This window comes from Saccopteryx leptura, chromosome 10 (assembly GCF_036850995.1).
Source record: "Saccopteryx leptura isolate mSacLep1 chromosome 10, mSacLep1_pri_phased_curated, whole genome shotgun sequence".
NCBI lineage: Eukaryota > Metazoa > Chordata > Mammalia > Chiroptera > Emballonuridae > Saccopteryx > Saccopteryx leptura.
Genome location: NC_089512.1, coordinates 9,146,661 through 9,168,498, shown reverse-complemented (window position 1 = coordinate 9,168,498; position 21,838 = coordinate 9,146,661). Strand labels below are relative to the sequence as shown.

Sequence of the window (21,838 nt, the reverse complement as noted above, 5' to 3'; positions counted from 1 at the left end):
CAGAATGACAGAAAGGAGGCAAATTCTTCTTTTTACATAGGTGAGTGTGCAGGAGTAGTAAGCACACCAAACATTTTCAGGATGCTGAGTTCCATGTAAACATTTTTCTGTGGCGAAGTGGCAGCACTTTTCTCTGCGGGTTTTGTCTTAAGGGGATTGGGGGAGGGCGAAGAGGTGGCGTTGTTTGGGGTGAGGGAGGTGACAGTAAGGTGTTCTCCAGAACTTGTGGAGCCACTGAAGGCTGGGAATGGGAGGGGGACTAATGCAGGGCTGGAGGTCTCGTGCTCAATGAGCAGCCTTTTCTTTCTCTTTCTTTTCTTCTTTTCTCTTTCTTTCTTTTTTCTTTCTTCCTTCCTTTCTTTCTCTCTTTTATTCCTTCTTTTTTTTCTTTTTCTTTAATTATTTTTATGTTTACAAGTGAAATTCTTTAAACTAGAACCCCGGGTCCTCTGTTCCTCAGAATGACCTGGCTAGTAAACCAGGGAGAGGCAGCAGCTTCTCTTTGGGGCCCCTAGTCCTCCACTCTCACTGCTCACTGTCCCTACTTCTCCCCTGTCTGTGTTCCCTCACTCCCCCAAACCACAAAGCTGTTTCATTCACATGTGCCTCCAGCCCGGAGTGAATACAGATCTGTAGAATGAAGTTTGCCGACTCTCTGAGACCAGGCTCCTGTTTTCTGCATCGTCAAACACAGTCCAGTTCAAACCCAGCTGTCTCCTTGAGACGGGGGCTGATCACTAGGTTTCCTATGTCCTGGCTCCCCCTCCATCAAATGAGAACACTGGATGCTTAGGCTCATAGGAGGATAAGCGAGGTCAGCTTGTATGAGTGTTGGAAACAAGAAAAATCTCTCATACATGATGTTTATTCCACTTTTCCCCACAACAGCCAACACCTGCTCTGTGCTTGTGTCTCTTTGGGTCCCACTTGCTTTTCTGTAGAACAGGACTGTGCTAACCTTTATCACAGGCATGTTGCAAAGTACCATTCAGAAATCATATACGTGACCATGCTTTGAACATTTCCCTTCAGGCTCAGTTTTCTCATCTGTGAAAATGAAGACAATAGAGGAGGTCCCATCATGGAACATCCCGTGAGTCTGCTGGGTGGGGTCTCCCTCCTTTAGCAGCCTGTCTATAGAGAGATGGTGGGAGAGAGAGGCAAGGAGGTAACCAGATTGACAGCAATGGCTACAGGCTGGAAACGTACCGCCTTTGTATGGACAGCAGGTCAAGAGGCACACATGAGTGACGTGTCTCTCACATGTGACAGTCCTGAACCCATACTAGGTCTACATTATAGTGACTTTGGACATACCATTTAAGCTCCCAAGTCTATTTCCTTTTCTGTATGGCAAAATTAATAATGCCACCTTTATGGAGAGGACTCAAGTTAGATACATACACACCCATGAGTGAATGATTTGGTGTATTGCTCGAGACACTGAGCACTGTCTTAATGTGAGGTCTCTCTCAAGGTGCAAACCATGAACACAATGCAGGCGCACACAGTGAGTCTTCAGGGGTCCCAGGAAACACGGCAGAGGGCGCAACATGGGACAGGACTAGGAAGAAGCTGGTGATGAGAGTCACAGAGTCCCCTCCACTGTGGACAGCAAGGTTTGGTCCTCCTGGGAACACAGAGGCCCCGCAGGGTCATTCAACTTCAGGACTGAGTGGTGAGGACACCAGGCAGTGTCCATGAAATCTGGACCTGCCCACAGCTGGTAGAGAGCTGCTTCCTGTGCTATTCTGGCTTCCCGTCTGGGAGCCCTGTGTTGTCGGAGGGGCTGCAGCGTGTCAACGTGCATGCTGAGGGGCGTGCCCACGGGGTGCTCAGGAGACTCAGATGCACGCCAGTGTTGGCACAGCTGAGCTCCCTGCCCCTCCCCCACTAGGGCACTCTGCCAAGTGGACATCAGTCAGTCCTACCCCGCAACAGGAAATGGAAGGTCTGTGTGTGTCTCCTTATCTGTCATACTTGTTGGGTGTCAATTCCAGAGAACAAAGCTTGTGACACCTGCCTCTTCCTTGATCATGTGTACAGTAAGAGACATGGCTACTACCTGTGATCCTTGGCCAGCTTTCCAGCTCTGCTCTAGGCTCCTGTGGCCCCCACGACACAGACAGGACATGCCAGGCACATACACTTGTTCACTTCACTTGTATTTATTGAGTACCCATGACATGCCAGGCACTATAAGTGATAGGGATGTAGCAGTGACCGAGAGAGACTGATACAGTTCTTCATGTACCCACGGCTTAGTCAGCCTCACAGACTATTAAGCAAGTCACTACATCAGTGGTAGTCAACCTGGTCCCTACCACCCACTAGTGGGTGCTCCAGCTTTTATGGTGGGCGGTAGCGGAGCAACCGAAATATAAATAAAAAGATAGATTTAACTATAGTAAGTTGTTTTATAAAGACTTATTCTGCCAAACTTAGTGAATATCCGATATAAAGTACTTGGTAAGTAATTATTATTATATGCTTTAACTTGCTGTAACTCTGCTTTATGAATTTTATAAAGTATAGTTACTTCTCTACTTTATAAATCACCATTACTGTGGGACCGGTGGGCGGTTAGAAAATGTTACTACTAACAGAGATAGTAAAGTGGGCATAAGGTATACAAAGGTTGACTACCCCTGCTCTACAGTGAGGAACAATGAATGTCATGGCCGGGGGATACCCTGGTCCAGGGATGAACGCCCCTGGATAGGGGGACACGGAACTATCTACAGCAGGGTTTCTCGGTGTTGGGACTCTAGAGTAGCAACATCGACACCCCCTGGAACTTGCAAGTAATGCGAATTCTGGGGTCCCTTTAAAACCTACTGAATCAGATGTTCTGGCTTTAACAGGACCTCCTCATGATTCCGATACACGCTCACGTTTGGGATCTAGACTTTCACTGGGCCTTTGTCTCAGGCTCTGAGTGATCTCTCCCCGGGAAAGCTGGGCTGGCCTGCATGAGAGCGGGAAGACGTCTTGTGCTTATAGCTGGAGGGCTAAACAAGCTGCTGCTCAGTGGGCTGTCCCCTCCCCGATTCCACACTCCGTCCCCTAGGGCGTCAATGGTGAGAGGCCTGTGCACACTCATGCATATGCACACACACACACACACACACACAGCTTTTGTACTTTTTATTTTTAACACAGGTGGGGCATATGATACACATTGTTCGGGGCATCAAAGTAATGCAGGGAAATGCAGTTCCCGGAGCCCTTAAGGTCCCAGTACTTTTCCTCAGTGACCAGAGGGCAAAGGAAGTACCGAACTGTTCCCCTCATAAGTGTTTAGGTTCAAACTACTGAAATGATTTTGTCTATAGCTGCTTGAAAATACATAATCCCATAGAATTTTGCAGTCTATTTTCTCCCTGTCTTTGTCTTCTGCATATATATTATAAAATATGAATCAGAAGATTTTGTATTTTTCTTTTTTAACATTAACAAAATAAGGATTTTCATGTCAATAAATTTTTTAGAAGTCATTTGTGCCTGTATCCTAGCTCATACTTATAGCAGTTATTTAACTCTTCCTCGGTTATCGAACTTTCCAGATGTGCTGCATGTTACCATTATCTGTGACGATTCTTGGACAGAGGACGACCAGATGTACTTTCTAAATGATCTTTACTGTCGTTAGCATTTCTTTGATTACTAATTGAGATTTCATATTAATGGCTACTGCATTTCTTCTATGACCTGTCTGTTAATATCTTTGTTAATTTTTTGACAATTGGGAATACAGAATAATTATGGGATAGAAAAATCCAAGTGGTTTTTCCTACTGATTTATAAAATATCCTGATACATTAGAGTAGTTGACATAACATCTTGTTCTTAATTTTTAGTTTGTTACATACATTTTTTTTCTGTGTTAACATTTTTGTATTTTATATTTTATAATGTGTGTCAATTTACAAACCGGCCAAGTTCTTTTCAAGTAAATTACTTTTTATATTCAACATTTGCTTACACTGTTTCACTAAATTATTTAAAAAAGGTTTTAATTTGTTATAAATTAAAAGCTAAGACAGAATGCTTTGGGGGTGAACAAAAGCTGCACAGTGATTGGTGCTGGTCTTCTGAGTCCCTGCCAGGAATCTCTAATAGGCCTGTTTCCCTGGTCAAACTGACCACCTCATTAGGCTCCTCCCCATCACGGCACATGGAAGGAAGTGGTGCATGTGTGGGTGGCAGGCTCTACTCACAGCAGTCTTATATCCCTGGTCTCAGCCCACCCACCCCACCCGGGCTCTGTTGGCATCCCTGGGGCTGTCACCTCACTGAGCACAGGGCTCTTGGAGAACGCCCCTCCCACCTGCACCTGTGTCTCCCAGGGTTGCTTTGATGGGAGCAGGTCCTCAGTCACCACGTGGGAGTGAATTGATTTGTGCAAGCACCATGGGAACACGAGTCAATCTGAGTGCGTCTGTGCCGTGGATTTCAGTGCCGACACCATAAACAATGCTCAGAAATAATGTATGGAGCCGGAAATGTGATTGAACGTGTTCCTAGTTAAAAACAACAAGAGCAGAGGCTGAGAACAGTAGTACATCTCTGTTATAATCATGAACGTGCACAAGAGAAAACGTAAACTAATAAAAAGTTCATAAAAAATGTACATTGTATGTAATGGGGTAGAGGGATTTAGATGTGATTTTGATTTCCGGGGTTTTGAAATAATGATTCTTTTTTTTCCATGACCATTTCCAGATGTACAACCTTTTATACACAAGGTGTGTGTCTGGCCATTGGCCTGAACTGTTTGATTTTAGTAAGTATAAAAATTTTCTCTAATGAAAGTTCCATTGCCAAGGACAGTTTCCCAATTCTATTTTTCATTAGGTCTCAAGTTCTGCCATCATGAGTTCTGTGTTCCTCAGGGCTTCCAGCAGCCTGAACACTGCAGGGGGGTGACTCAACTAATCATTGTTTCCAAGTTCACTGGTGGTGGGGGTACAGGTGAGGGGATGCTCAGTGGCCTTGTTTACAAATGTTCATGGACACAAATCTGGAACTCTACTTGGCCCAAGCCCTTGGCTGATGCCCTCTGTTCCATCTTCCAGAATGACCTAGCTCACTCATTCATCTCCTTGGAGAAGTTCACGGAGAAGACTCAAGGCCCAGAGGTGATCCACCTCAACCCCAGGTGGCATAGCTCCAGGCGAGTCAGTGGTCACTATCTGGCAGAAACATCCAAGATTGCTCCCCACCAGCCACGACCACTGTGCATGGCAGGTCACTCTGGCTGAGACCTGAGTCAGAACCCATCAGAGAGTTACTGCTCCCCTGAGGAGGGGGACATGGAGCTGGCCCTGTCCTGGTTCTCGGTGTGGAAGAAGGGGAGCCATTTCGACAGGCTTAGGGACAGGAAGCTGTGGAACAACTCACGTAGGTACTCGCGGTACTTCTCGCCAACAAAGACATAGAGGACAGGGTTGACACAGCAGTGCATGTAGGAGATCACCTGTGTCACTTGAACAGCCAGGAATAGCTGTTTGCTCTGCTCACAGTTCATGTTCAAAAAACTTTCTTTAAAAATAGAAATAAACAAGAACAGATTGAAGGGCGTCCAAAAGAGTAAATAGATGATCATGATGACAATAATCAGACGAATGGCTTTGGACTTCCTCTCATTGGGCCGTCTGAGCAGAATCTTTATGATCCCCGTGTAGCAGACGATCATGATCACCAGAGGCAAGACCAGCTCCAGGATGTTCAGTGTCAGAGGCTGGGACTGGATCCATTTTATGTCAGAATTAGAACGGATAAAGTAGATGCAGATGTTTCTACCTTCATACCACATGGAAAACTTGAAGTAAAACTCTGGAATTGAAGTCAGGAAGGCCAGGACCCAGCTGACTACGCTGGTGATGATACCAAATGTGACGGTCCGGACCCGCAGGGCAAACACAGCATGGACGATGGCCAGGTACCTGTCGATGGTCAGCAGGATGATGAAGAAGACCTCGCTGTACAGACCTACGTAATAAAGCCCCGACAGCAACTTGCACATGACATTGCCGAACACCCAGTTATCTTTCCGATAGTAGTGAATCCAGAAGGGTAGTGTGAAGAGGAAGAGCAGGTCAGAAAGGGCCAGGTTGAGGACGTAGATGTTTGTAATGTCCTTGAGCCTTTTATGTTGCAAGAGGACCAGAACCACCAGGAAGTTGCCAACCAGGCCAATGACAAACACCAGGGAGTACAAAGGGGGCAGCAGCTGAGCTCTAAAAGACCTTACAGTTTCATATTGGCATGGGGTTGTGTTCAGTGAGTTGGATTCTGTGGTCCGGTCATAGTCCATTGAAATGTTTGAAATTTCCATCCTGCTTTCTTCCGCGGGTCCAGGTAGATGGTTTATGTATTTACTTTGCTGGTAAAAGCAGTGGGCTCTGGACAACAGAGACAAGGCAGTTATTATATGACATCAACCACTTGACAGCTGTTTATTGAGTGAAAATTGCCGACTGTGAACCATGTCCTGGGACACAACCTTGAACGAAGTGGGCCCAGGTGTTCTTTACTGTCATGGAAATTGTAGTTCAATGAGGGGTGCGTCCGATGTGGGGGAGACAATAAACAAATGAGTGCACAAACCATGACGTCAAACACTTTGGCAATGACTGTGGGGAAGGGAACATCTGGTGGATGGAGCACCCAGACAAAGGGAGAGCAACCTCATTCTTCATCACCAACACTTCCCTCATGATTCCCACGGACCTGTCATTGGACTCAGTGTTAAAGAATTTGGGAGGGCACCATTTGTCTCCCATTTTAGACATGATGACAGAGAAGTTCACAGTGGGTAGGACACATCTGGTAAAATGAGAACTGGAGCTCAAATCCAGTGTGTATCATTCTCACATCCACTCTTGAAACTACTTGAACTTTCAACCTCCAATCACAGACCTGCGACCTTGCATATGAAAGTCCATGAGGATACGTGAAAGGAAGCAGTCCTGGCTGAGTTTCAAAAACTTACAAGGTATCTTCATGGCCTTTGGAGCTAAGAAGGCAGTTTTTTTGTTTTATATTTTTCTGAAGTGAGAAGCAGGGAGCAGAGAGACAGACTCCTGCATGTGACCCGACTCGGATCCACCTGGCAATCCCACTAAGGGGCAATGCTCTGTTGCTGCCAGAGCCATTCTAGCACTTGTGGCAGAGGCCATGGAGCCATCCTCAGTGCCCGGGGCCAACCTTGCTTTAATGGAGCCTTGAGTGTCATAGGGGAAGAGAGAAATAGAGAGAAAAAGAGGGGGAAGGACGGAGAAGGAGATGGGCACTTTTCCTATGCACCCTGACTGGGAATCGAACCCAGGATTTTTATATGCCAGGGCTATGCTCTACTACTGAGCCAACTGGCCAGGACTTACAAAGGTTCTTTGCTGAGTTGACATAGGACACTGGGGGCACATGACTCTGTGTGGTCATTTAATCTTTTTTAGTTCTCACAAAGCCTAGAGATGTTCCAATCATTTGGTTGTCCTGCAGTGCACCAATTATCCCCCAAACCTCAGTAGTGCTGCCACAGTGCAATCCTAGGAGGCGAACAAATCCCTTAGTTGAGGACACTGAGGACAGCAGAGCGGGCTCAGACTGGCCCACGGCACACATCCTTATGGGGCCCAGGCTGGACTATAGTAACTGTGTCAGACTCCTGGGACAGCTGTGAGGACTCAGGGGAAAGCCAGGCTGGGTGAGCAGGTGACCTGGTGAGAAGAAGGGGGTTCTCGGGAGAAATGACTCAGAATATCCTGAAGCCATGTGGTGTTGCACAACCAGGTAGAAGCTGGAATTCTCAGAAGTGAGCTCTGAAATAGTTTACTTAACGTTGTCTTGAAACAAACACAAACACAGAAGAGAAAGCACCACTAGGTGGCTTGCCTTACAGGACTCTGCACACCTGCTCTTCAGCCCTCTTTCCAATCCTTTCTGACCACTTACTGAAGACGCCTCCCCAAACGGAGCATGGGCTTTGGTGTAACCGACCAGCTGTGTGAACTTGAAGGAGTTCATCTCTCTCCCTGAGCCTCAGTCCCTCTTCTGTAATGTGAGAAAGTATCCGTTATGTAGGAAGATTTCTGTGAGATAAAGTATGAAAAAAACCGGTTCTGGCCTTTGGCAGAACATCAGTAAATGTCAGGGGACATCCTGCACTGCAAGGATGAGGACTCCAGCCACCAGAAATGTCCCAGTCTCCAATCCTATTCTGGCTGATGTCCCCTGCCCCAGAGTTCTCCCGCCAGGTCTCTCTGTGGTTAATCTAGAAAGGGAATTCTGCTTGATGATGGACACAGCCATGGGAGCTGCATTTTCAGATTGTCACTATGTTGTCACCAATCTGAAAGCTTTGATTCAAACAGCAATCATGTAGCAAGACTTGCCTACATCATAATTTTCTTCACCCCGAAGTCTCTGGGGCTCTTCCTTATGCACCGCTGCGTGAATGTTTCCTGCTGAGAAACTTACATTTCTGCAGTGGCTTCAGAAACTTCAGGCCAACAGTGGGGGGGCTGGATGTTGGACGACTCAGCTAGGGCCCTATTATTTTCTGCCAAATTCATTTCTTTGGATCACTTCTCCACCTCTGGCCTAGCCCTGTGACTGAGGAATCAGCCCTCTTCCTGGAGAAACCAGGGCTGGACATCACTAACAAAGCCAGGTTGACAACTTCTAATTTATGCTGCCACGGCCAGGGCCGGCGGATCGACTAGCAGTCAGCACAATGGCGACCACAGGGTTTGGAGAGGAAGCAACAGGCAGCTGGAAGCACAGGAGCAGCTCGGGCAACACTGACCCTGGGAGCCCCATCTTTGGGGAAACTTTGGCAGAGGAGAAGGCACCTTGAGTCAGCATCGTCAGATGCCATTAAACAAAGTAACCTGCATCACCCCTGCCTTCTAATCCATTCACTGTTTTCCCTAGAGGTGGGCACCACGCAATAACACTGCTCCCCAAAGGACTGGGGCTGGGGCGGGGCCTTGAAGGATAAACCAAGGGCCATGGTGCAGCCAACCTGCCGGCCATGCTGTCCATCTGCCCCCAGGTCATTGCACAGTGGTCAGCTCTGGGCCTGGAACCTGGGACCTTCCAGTGCCAACATGCTGCATCCTGGGAGTAGGGGAGCCTCTGAGCAGGGAGGGCCGTCTGTGCGGTAAAGACACCGGGCCTGAGGTGCGGGGCAGCTGGCTGTTCCTGGTTCATAAGAACGAATCGTGCCCATGTGTCCCCAACCCCACAGTCAGCATATTGGTAGCTTGAAATCCACCACAGTGGGCATGTTTACATGTAAAATCAGCTACACTGGAAATCAGGGCTCTCTCTTCAGGAAAGCTGCTATGCAATTTTCAGGGAAGCCCATTTTAAAATATTGAGCAGCACATCAATGCCCACCTGCTACCCCGCCAGTCTCAATAGCCTAAGAGCTGTCCTGCTGGTCAGAGTGAGAACAAAAGGTCGATGAGTGACACAATGCCTGGTGGCAGGCTATGCACACTCCTGGGAATTTCTACTCTGGAAATTTGAGACCCTCCATTTTGGGGCTAGGGAAACTGTTGAAGAAGATACCTCCAAATAGCCCCTACCCCATTATTATGAGAATAAAATTCTACCTCCACTTATTTAGTAGGAGAGAAAGGATGCATCCCAAGAGGTCACCAGGACATCTCCCTGACTTTAGGGGAAAAATCCTACCTCTTTGAAAGTCAAGCCACAGTGTGAGTTGGTGAATCCTTGGTTCTAGTCTTCTTAAGAAGATAGTTGAGTTTCAAACCGTCCCGCATCTGCAAAGACTTTTATATTCCTAGCCCCCTCCTGCTACACCATGTATGATTTTCATTTCCATGCAGTTGATTTGCAAGTAATTTCCTCTTGAATAGCCTTCCACACAAAGTGGCTCTTGTTCCTTAGTGCTCTGACAACTTTCTTAATCAGTCTTATCATTCAAGAAAGCTACTCTTTTTTAATAACAACAAAAAAGCTTATTTCACATCTGACTGCCCATCTTATAAACCCTCCCATTCTCAGCATTGCTACACAGTTCGGTGCCTTGCAGGTGCGTCAAGGGGCCATCAGACGCACTGTGTGCACAGATTCACCCAGATGACCCTCCACAGAAGCCGACAGGACAGAGAAACAAGTGCCACTTACTCTGGTGTCAAAGGATTCTGTTCACAAAGTCTTTGTAGAGTTTTTAGAGTCTTTGTTTTCCAGGTTCAAGGTCCTGATGCTGTGGGAAGTCTTTCACTTCCTGTGTTACATGGAGACAGGACTCTAGGGATCTCAGTCATGCAGAATGCAAAGAAGGAGGGAAATTCTTCTTTTTACGTAGGTGAGTGTGGAGGAGCAGTAAGGACACTAAACACTGCCATGATGCTGAGTTTCACGTAAACTTTTTTCCGTGGTCATTCGGTGGCACTTCTCTCTGTGGGCTCTGTCTTAAGGGCATTGGGGGAGGGTGATGAGGTGGTGTTGTTTGGGGTGAGGGAGGTGGCAGTCAGGTGTTCCCCAGAACTTGTGCAGCAACAGAAGACTGGGAATGGGAGGGGGACTGATGCAGAGAGGGGGGGTCTCTGTGCTGACATCCAGCCTATGCTAAGTACACCCCTGACCCAATTTAGCTCAACACTTAAGAGGAACTAGTTTATAGCTACAGCTGTAAGTAGAAAATTCTCACAGCCCCAGCAGATCTAATCTTGCCAACAGAAGCAGGATGCGTTCCTTGTGCGTCAGCCTTGCAGATATTGCAGGAAGGTGGTTTATTCTCCTTAGAACCGTGTGTACTTTTGCAAAGATATTGTATATACAAACGTGCTGAAAAAATTGTAACCTTGTGGGTTTTCCTGTAAATAACCCTCTCTCCCCGAGCTCACCGATGTTCATTGCTTTCTCAGCGCAGCAGACAGACCACTGGCCTGTGAATAAAGTTTTCCAAATTCAATCAGTTTGGGCTCTGGATCCATTCAGTGCGATTGAACCACAACATTTGGGGGCTCGTCCTGGATGCACCAGACTTGACTGGTGATCGGAGCCTATTTGGGCCTTCAGGTGCCCTGCCTAGGGGGAGATCTCTGAGCTATGTTCCTCAGCCCCAGGCAGATAGGTGGCACTCAACTGGACGTTGAACAGCTCAGTATCTCAGCGGTAAGCAACAGGGTCCGGACAGGTTGGGGCGCACCCAGTGGTGTTGGCGGCCTTGCTGGACGCAGCATAACCTCCGGGACCCGATCTGGGCACACAGAGGTGGCCAGTGATCTCAGGTTTGGTTGGCCAGTCAGGTTTAACTGGCCAGTCAGGTTTCAGGTTTGGTTTTTGTCTAGTTTGGTTTTTGTCTGGTTGTGCATTCTCTGGAGTGTTTGTCTAGTTGTCTTTCTCAGTCTAGACCTCATCAAGTCCGTCAATATGGGTCAGGCTGCTTCTTGTGCTAAGTGTATGCCACTTGAATGCTTTTTGAATAATTTCCAGGACTTTAAGGAACGAGCTGCGGACTACAGAGCAATCGTTAGCTCCAGGAACTATGCACACTCTGGGCGAGGTAGAGTGGCCAGCGCTCCCCTCAGGGAACTGGCCTTCCAAGGGAACTACTAAAATCTCTCTTACTTATCTGGTTCAACCAGTCATCTTCAGGCATCCTGGACACCCCGACCAAATTCTGTGTATACAGATTTGGATTGATGTTCTCACTGAGCAGCCAAAGTGGCTCAAGGATGCCTCCTGTTGTAAGGTACCAAAAAGCTGAAAATTGATATTGATATTCTGGGAGGGAAAGTCAGGCTTTCCTATCAGGCTTTCCTGTCCTGTCTCTCCTTTAGGGAGGGGAAGGAGAAGAATGTAGAAGTTTCTGGCTTGCAAGAACAATGGGTCATTCAGTTTTAAATCTAAGGTAAAGGTTAAAGGACAAACATCTTCTCCTTCAATAGGAGGCAGAATTTACATACCATCTTGCATTGATGGTAATTCTTCCCCCCTTCCTGGAATCTTGAGAGTAAAATATCTCTAGGCTAATGAGGGAAGAGGAACCCTGAAAGATTTGTAAACATCTTTGATTGTGTTACCTTGGAAAGTCTTAATGTTTCTGTGTATCCCCTAAACAAATGTTGTCAGCTTGTGCAGTAACATCATGCTCTCCCCCGCCCATGTGTGATCAACGGTATATAAGCAGCCCCTGAACTATTTTTGAGGCTTGCACACAATTTGGGTCTGTTGCACTTTGTCCGCAATATGCGGCCAGCATATTTAATAAATCTCCTCCTTTAATAAAACTCTTAAAAACTCATCTGGACATGGTGTCTCTAGGAGAACCTGCGGAATTAAAGATTGGGTACTTTATAACACTGTCACGCCTCCATTTGGAGACCAGATGAGATCGGGTGAGTTCAGGGTAGTTTAGAAAAATCTACTTTTAAAATTGTCTAAAGATACATTGAAAACTCTCTGGAAATTAAAATGGCCAACTTTAGAGCAGAATAGTCAAATCAAGAATTGCTAGACCCAGAGAAAGCACAGGCAGGCGGTCTAGCACACAATCACCACACACCCACCTGCAAGCAGGTGGCATAGCCAGGATGTGGCCAAGTACAGCAGCAGAGTTAGGGAAAGTAAAGGCAGGCGGGCTGCAGCTGGCTGCATGAGAAGTGGTGGAGAGAAGAAATAAAAAGAAGGATGGCAGCCTCCCCTCACAGTTCTGGCACCTTCCCCTCTCCCTCGGACACCTGGAATCCCAGGCACCCTGACCAATTTCCCTATATTGTTTAACAAAGAAACCTCTTTCTTGGCTCAAGGGCTGCGCCAAGTAATTAAGGCAAAAGAAAACAGCGCAGTAAGCCAGAGGCACACTACCACCACCTTGCAATAGCCCCCCCCCCACTTTCACTCCAGGGAATCCCTGCCTCCTACCTAGAGCCAGACCCGAGGAGAAGATTTAGGGAATACTGCCCCTTCTAAACCCACCCCTTTAGTTATAATACTCAGGAGTTGTAAGAAAGGGTCCTCAGGGAATTATAGGATTCTTATGTCCCTGAGGAAATTGAGGACCTAATGTAAACTAGAATACCCCACTGTTAGGAAAATGAGTTTGTAAAATACGTATTCTTTGAGTTTGCTACCCCAGCTCTTATATTGACTTAATGTTGTAAAGCACTGTAGGTCAAGAAAGAGAGGGTTAGCATCTCTTTGCCAGCTGGGTAGCCACGAAATAATAACAGCATTTTGATCATTCCTTATTTTTCTCTGTAAATCACTAGTTCATTAGGGATAGTAGTTTATAATCCTCTTATTGTAAATTGTACTAAATTTATACTGATAATAAGGCATATAGAATTGTATATCTGCCAAATACAAAGACTTGCTTTTTGTACCAAGGATCTGTTATTGTAGAAAAAATATTTTCTATGTTAGAAATGTATGTTATTTCAAGAGTATTTTGTTAATTCTCCTTTTTATTTGCTATTTCATAGCCCTGTGATGTTGAAATGTTGTTTTGAATATTAGGGGATATGTAATGATTACTAATGTACTGATTCAGTATTATTCAATGTTGGGTCACTAAACCCAGAGTGACAAATATTAGTGTTGATTAGTTTGACAGTAAAATTCTCAACATAACAGGTAGAAAGGAGAACAGAGAAAATAAATGACTAATTGTAGTAGCAGGGAACATTTCAGTTTTGTGTCCAGATTAAAGGGCTAGAATGTGAACAGAAATCTGTTTCTCTTGAGCTTTTTAGACATTATCTGTTAGGGTGCATAAAGTTATAGCATAAATAAGGTATGTTTTCTTAGAATATAAAAGGGTTATAATTAAGTAGAGTGTAAGCTTTATTTTATGAAATATTAGTCATTTCAGTTAGTACTTTTGACTAGATCTTTAGAACTTGAGGCAGAGATGTAATAAGAAATAGTTTAAACTCTTTTTTCCAGGTGATCTATAGAATTAGAAAGCTCAGAATCCCCTTTCTTGGGGAAGCTTCAAGTCCTAACAGGACTGTTAGAATCTGTACCGCACATACCTGCCCCACTGAGGACAACCGAGACCACGTCGAGAAAGAAAAAGAACCATAAGTTTGTCTAAGGTGTCAGAAGTTATTCAAGATTCTCAGAAGACTCCCGCAGCTTTCTAGACTATAGAAACCTCACAGAGTTTAAGTACCTCTAGACCTAGAGGCTCCAGAAGATACTAAGGCATTGAACTTAGCCTTTATATAGCATTCAGCTCTAGAAATTAGAAAGGAAATGTATTCTAAGTTTTTAAAAGGTAGAAACATAAGCTGCTAAAAATCTAAGTATTTTGGAAGGGACATTGCTCCTCCCTAACTCACATAAGTAACTCTGTTTGGCCCCTAAGATAGCTAGTTAGGCAAAGACGGGTAAGATTCCTGAAGGCAGGAACAACCTAAGCCAGGCACAGTTGAAGAGGGGCCATCGGAGAAGGCTTAAGAACTAACAAAGGTGAGGTTCAAACCCTCACCCCAGAGAATGCAAGAGACTGCTCCCCTGAAATAGTGGCCATCATCCACTATCCAGAGCCCCTAAAGAGAAACTCTAGAAAAACCAAGCAGCTGATGACACTACCAATAAGGTAGCCCTAAAACCAGTGAGGTTTTTAGGAAATTTTAGTAACTTTACTAGAACCCAGGTTGCCAAAGTTTTTTTGCAACCAATTAGAAAAAGATTTTTCCAGTAGGAAAGGGATGACTAAGAATAAGAAGAAATAATTAGAAAAGTCAGAATTAGTATCTAATAAAGAAGGCAGAATGTCCGAGTGTTTAGTCTGTGCCCAAATGAATACTAAGCAAAGTAAAGAAATTATAAAGAGAAACAGGGAGGGAGGAACTTTCCCAGGTGAACTTTTAGAAATAGATTTTACTAAAGTAATGGACAGGTAGGTAGAACCTTTCCTACTAGAAATGAGACTGCAATAACAGTTGTTTAAAAATTGCTTTATGATATGGTTCCCAGATTTATTGTAGTTTACCCATTAATATTGGGTCTAATAATGAGCCTGCCTTTGTATCCAATATCTCACAGCTGGTAGGAAAGGCACTCAATATTAATTACAAATTACATTGTGCCTACAGGCCCCAAAGTTCAGGGCAGGTAGAACCCATGAATCGTATCATAAAGGAAACTTTAACTAAATTAGTTTTGAAACCAGTAAAAAGTAGCCCACCTTACTCCCCTTAGCCCTCCTTAGGGCAAGGTGTACCACCTACAGGGAAGAATTAACTTCTTTTAAAATAATGTTTAGGGCCCTGGCCGGTTGGCTCAGCAGTAGAGTATCAGCCTGGCGTGCGGAGGACCGGGGTTCAATTCCCAGCCAGGGCACATAGGAGAAGCGCCCATTTGCTTCTCCACCCCACCCCACCCTCATTCCTCTCTGTCTCTCTCTTCCCCTCCCGCAGCCAAGGCTCCATTGGAGCAAAGATGGCCCGGGCGCTGGGGATGGCTCCTTGGCCTCTGCCCCAGGCGCTAGAGTGGCTCTGGTCACGACAGAGCGACGCCCCGGAGGGGCAGAGCATCGCCCCCTGGTGGGCAGAGCGTCGCCCCTGGTGGGCGTGCCGGGTGGATCCCAGTCGGGCGCATGCGGGAATCTGTCTGACTGTCTCTCCCCGTTTCCAGCTTCAGAAAAATACAAAAAAAAAAAATGTTTAGGAGACCCCACTCATCCTACCGAAGCTCGAGAAAGAAATAAAAGCTGAGTTAAGCGACCACTCCTTCTTTAAGTACTTACAGGGTCTACAGATGACTCAGTAGGCTGGCCAAAAGACTGTCCAAGGGACACCTCCAGCACTGCCAGGAGATCTGGTATATCAGGTCCAGCCTGGGTAAAGACTCAGTCTGGGTAAGAAGTACACCACCCAAAGACTGACTTCAATGTGAACAGGTCCACCACAGCCAGATGAAGCCTGCAGTCCCAGCAGAGTCACCCTCATGGACAGCGGAGACTGACCCCGCCAACCCTTATAAGTTGACCCTGAGAAGAACGGCATACCCAGCTCCAGCCACAAACCGGAAGCTGGCTGGTCTATGCACGGCTAATACCTAGAGAAACTCACGGAGGACCTCCTTTTATTTGGACTTTGGGGAGGGAGAAAAACTAAGATCAAAGGAAAGCCAGAACAAGTTGTCTTAAGTGTTGATGCATGTACTGCTATGAGTCATACAGAAGGGAGATATAAGTCCCTTTGCGAGAAGGGAAGATACAAGGTAAATGAAAAATATATATGCTTATACTTAACCTATAAATACTAGCTACTTAGAGGAAGGACATCTCCAAAAGGAAGAAAGCAAGGTGTTATGAAGCCACTTATCTCTTTAAAAGATAAGAAAGTTCATGAAAGTTGAGGGTTATGTAAGTTGCAGAAGGTTTGTACAGGTTATAGCAGGGTTAGATAGGGAAGAAAAACGCAAGGAAGTAAGAAATTAGTATGAAAGTTTATTCTCCTCATCTCTTAGGCTCACTATGTTGCTTACTGCTCTTACCGGGCCCCTTATTTTACTTATAGTAGGGTCACCATTGGTCTGTGTATTATTAACTGCCTCACGCAGTACGTACAAAAAAAGAATTCAAGCCGTAAAGCTTCTAGTATTAAGGGCACATTATCAGCCCATTCATACCGATAAGGAAACAATGATTTGTTTTTCCGATAAAACCAGTGGGGAATGTGCTGTCATGCCAGCCCACCCTAAGGACCCCTGACCCAATTTAGCTGAACACTTAAGAGGAACTAGTTTATAGCTACAGCTGTAAGTAGAAAATTCTCACGGCCCCAGCAGATCTAATCTTGCCAACAGAGGCAGGATGCGTTCCTTGTGCATCAGCCTTGCAGATATTGCAGGAAGGCGGTTTATTCTCCTTAGAACAGTGTGTGCTTTTGCAAAGATACTGTACAAACATGCTGAAAAAATTGTAATGTTGTAGGATTTCTTTATAAATACCCCTCTCCCCCGAGCTCATCACTGTTCACTGCTTTCTGGGCACAGTGAATGGATCACTGACCAATAAATAAAGCTTTCCAAATTCAATGAATTTGGGGTTTGGTTCTGTTCAGTGCAGTTGCACCACAACAGTCTCGTTGCAGTGAGCAGCCTGTTCTTTCTCTTTCATTTTTTCTTTCTTCCTCTTTCTTTATGTTTTTCTTTCTTCCTTTCTATCTTTCTTTTTTTTCATTTTATTTCCTATCATTTATTATTTCTTCTACAGATTGCAAGTAAAAGTGTTTAAACGAGAATCCTGTGTCCTCTGTTCCTCAATAACCTGGCTAATAAACCAGGGGGAGGCGGCAACTTCTCTTTGGCGCCCCTAGTCCTCTATTGTCACTGCTCACTGTCCCTCTGGTCTCCCCTGTCTGCCCCAAACCCACACAGCTGTTTCACACAGAGAAAACCCCAGCCCGGAGTGCATACAGGTCTGTAGAATGGAGCTTGCTGTCTCTCTGAGCCCAGGCTCCTGTGAAGATCAAACCCCAGCTCTCCCCTTGAGACCAGGGCAGATCACTAGCTTTCCTATGTCCTGGCTCCCCCTCCATCAAATGAGAACACTGGATGCTTAGGCTCGTAGGAGGATAAGCGAGGTCAGCTTGTATGAGTGTTGGAAACAAGAAAAATCTCTCATACATGATGTTTATTCCACTTTTCCCCACAACAGCCAACACCTGCTCTGTGCTTGTGTCTCTTTGGGTCCCACTTGCTTTTCTGTAGAACAGGACTGTGCTAACCTTTATCACAGGCATGTTGCAAAGTACCATTCAGAAATCATATACGTGACCATGCTTTGAACATTTCCCTTCAGGCTCAGTTTTCTCATCTGTGAAAATGAAGACAATAGAGGAGGTCCCATCATGGAACATCCCGTGAGTCTGCTGGGTGGGGTCTCCCTCCTTTAGCAGCCTGTCTATAGAGAGATGGTGGGAGAGAGAGGCAAGGAGGTAACCAGATTGACAGCAATGGCTACAGGCTGGAAACGTACCGCCTTTGTATGGACAGCAGGTCGAGAGGCACACATGAGTGACGTGTCTCTCACATGTGACAGTCCTGAACCCATACTAGGTCTACATTATAGTGACTTTGGACATATCATTTAAGCTCCCAAGTCTATTTCCTTTTCTGTATGGCAAGATTAATAATGCCACCTTTATGGAGAGGACTCAAGTTAGATACATACACACCCATGAGTGAATGATTTGGTGTATTGCTCGAGACACTGAGCACTGTCTTAATGTGAGGTCTCTCTCAAGGTGCAAACCATGAACACGATGCAGGCGCACACAGTGAGTCTGCAGGGGTCCCAGGAAACACGGCAGAGGGCGCAACATGGGACAGGACTAGGAAGAAGCTGGTGATGAGAGTCACAGAGTCCCCTCCACTGTGGACAGCAAGGTTTGGTCCTCCTGGGAACACAGAGGCCCCGCAGGGTCATTCAACTTCAGGACTGAGTGGTGAGGACACCAGGCAGTGTCCATGAAATCTGGACCTGCCCACAGCTGGTAGAGAGCTGCTTTCTGTGCTATTCTGGCTTCCCGTCTGGGAGCCCCGTGTTGTAGGAGGGGCTGCAGCGTGTCAACGTGCATGCTGAGGGGGTGCTCAGGAGACTCAGATGCACGCCAGTGTTGGCACAGCTGAGCTCCCTGCCCCTCCCCCACTAGGGCACTCTGCCAAGTGGACATCAGTCAGCCCTACCCCGCAACAGGAAATGGAAGGTCTGTGTGTGTCTCCTTATCTGTCATACTTGTTGGGTGTCAATTCCAGAGAACAAAGCTTGTGACACCTGCCTCTTCCTTGATCATGTGTACAGTAAGAGACATGGTTACTACCTGTGATCCTTGGCCAGCTTTCCAGCTCTGCTCTAGGCTTCTGTGGCCCCCACGACACAGACAGGACATGCCAGGCACATACACTTGTTCACTTCACTTGTATTTATTGAGTACCCATGACATGCCAGGCACTATAAGTGATAGGGATGTAGCTGTGACCGAGAGAGACTGATACACTTCTTCAGGTGCCCACGGCTTAGTCAGCCTCACAGACTATTAAGCAAGTCACTACATCAGTGGTAGTCAACCTGGTCCCTACCGCCACCAGTGGGTGCTCCAGCTTTTATGGTGGGCGGTAGTGGAGCAACCGAAATATAAATAAAAAGATAGATTTAACTATGGTAAGTTGTTTTATAAAGACTTATTCTGCCAAACAGCGAAAATTCGTCATAAAGAACATGGTAAGTATTATTATTATATTCTTTCATTGCTGTAACTCTGCTTTATAAATTTTAGAAAGTTACTTCCCTACTTTATAAATCACCATTACTGTGGAACCGGTGGGCGGTTAGAAAATGTTACTACTGACAGAGATAGTAAAGTGGGCGGTAGGTATACAAAGGTTCACTATCCCTGCTCTACAGTGAGGAACAATAAATGTCATGGCCGGGGGATACCCTGGTCCAGGGATGAACGCCCCTGGATAGGAGGGACACGGAACTATCTACAGCAGGGTTTCTCGAAGCTAAGACTCTAGAGCAGCAACATCAATACCCCCCAGAACTTTCAAGTAATGCGAATTCTGGGGTCCCTTTTCAAACCTACTGAATCAGATGTTCTGGCTTTAACAGGACCTCCTTGTGATTCCGATACATGCTCACGTTTGGGATCTAGACTTTCACTGGGCCTTTGTCTCAGGCCCTGAGTGATCTCTCCCTGGGAGAGCTGGGCTGGCCCGCATGTGTGCGGGAAGACGTCTTGTGCTTATAGCTGGAGGCCTAAACAAGCTGCTGCTCAGTGGGCTGTCCCCTCCCCGATACCACACTCCGTCCCCTAGGGCGTCAATGGTGAGAGGCCTGTGCACACTTGTGCATATGCACACACACACACACACACACACACACACACACACACACACACACAGCTTTTGTACTTTTTATTTTTAACACAAGTGGGGCATATGATACACATTGTTCGGGACATCAAAGTAATGCAGGGAAATGCAGTTCCCAGAGCCCTTAAGGTCCCAGTACTTTTCCTCAGTGACCAGAGGGCAAAGGAAGAACCCAACTGTTCCCCTCATAAGTGTTTAGGTTCAAACTACTGAAATGATTTTGTCTATAGCTGCTTGAAAATACATAATCCCATAGAATTTTGCAGTCTATTTTCTCCCTGTCTTTGTCTTCTGCACATATATTATAAAATATGAATCAGAAGATTTTGTATTTTTCTTTTTTAACATTAACAAAATAAGGATTTTCATGTCAATAAATTTTTTAGAAGTCATTTGTGCCTGTATCCTAGCTCATACTTATAGCAGTTATTTAACTCTTCCTCGGTTATCGAACTTCCCAGATGTGGTGCATGTTACCATTATCTGTGACGATTCTTAGACAGAGGATGACCAGATGTACTTTCTGAATGATCTTTACTGTCGTTAGCATTTCTTTGATTACTAATTGAGATTTCATATTAATGGCTACTGCATTTCTTCTATGACCTGTCTGTTAACATCTTTGTTAATTTTTTGACAACTGGGCATACAGAATAATTATGGGATAGAAAAATCCAAGTGGTTTTTCCTACTGATTTATAAAATATCCTGATACATTAGAGTAGTTGACATAACATCTTGTTCTTAATTTTTAGTTTGTTACATACATTTTTTTTCTGTGTTAACATTTTTGTATTTTATATTTTATAATGTGTGTCAATTTACAAACCGGCCAAGTTCTTTTCAAGTAAATTACTTTTTATATTCAACATTTGCTTACACTGTTTCACTAAATTATTTTTCTAAAAGGTTTTAATTTGTTATAAATTAAAAGCTAAGACAGAATGCTTTGGGGGTGAACAAAAGCTGCACAGTGATTGGTGCTGGTCTTCTGAGTCCCTGCCAGGAATCTCTAATAGGCCTGTTTCCCTGGTCAAACTGACCACCTCATTAGGCTGCTCCCCATCACAGCACATGGAAGGAAGTGGTGCATGTGTGAGTGGCAGGCTCTACTCACAGCGGTCTTATATCCCTGGTCTCAGCCCACCCACCCCACCCGGGCTCTGTTGGCATCCCTGGGGCTGTCACCTCACTGAGCACAGGGCTCTTGGAGAACGCCCCTCCCACCTGCACCCGTGTCTCCCAGGGTTGCTTTGACGGGAGCAGGTCCTCATTCACCACGTGGGAGTGAATTGATTTGTGCAAGCACCATGGGGACACGAGTCAATCTGAGTGCGTCTGTGCCGTGGATTTCAGTGCCGACACCATAAACAATGCTCTGAAATAATGTATGGAGCCGGAAATGTGATTGAACGTGTTCCTAGTTAAAAACAACAAGAGCAGAAGGCTGAGAATAGTAGTACATTTCTGTTATAATCATGAATGTGCACAAGAGAAAATGTAAACTAATAAAAAGTTCATCAAAAATGTACATTGTATGTAATGGGGTAGAGGGATTTAGATGTGATTTTGATTCCGGGGTTTTGAAATAATGATTCTTTTTTTTCCATGACCATTTCCAGATGTACAACCTTTTATACACAAGGTGTGTGTCTGGCCATTGGCCTGAACTGTTTGATTTTAGTCAGTATAAAAATTTTCTCTAATAAAAGTTCCATTGCCAAGGACAGTTTCCCAACTCCATTTTCCATTAGGTCTCAAGTTCTGCCATCATGAGTTCTGTGTTCCTCAGGGCTTCCAGCAGCCTGAACCCTGCAGGGGGGTGACTCAACTAATCATTGTTTCCAAGTTCACTGGTGGTGGGGGTACAGGTGAGGGGATGCTCAGTGGCCTTGTTTACAAATGTTCATGGACACAAATCTGGAACTCTACTTGACCCAAGCCCTTGGCTGGCGCCCTC

At 45.5% G+C, this 21,838-nt stretch overlaps 1 protein-coding gene across 1 annotated transcript; it reads right to left on the bottom strand.

The window, feature by feature from the left end:
* Positions 1-5,290: 5,290 nt before the first annotated feature.
* Positions 5,291-6,340, bottom strand: LOC136382302 (C-C chemokine receptor type 1-like). Its single transcript, XM_066351416.1, has one exon. It carries the CDS (start codon positions 6,338-6,340, stop codon positions 5,291-5,293), a length of 1,050 nt encoding a protein of 349 aa, XP_066207513.1.
* Between the last annotated feature and the right edge of the window lie 15,498 nt (positions 6,341-21,838).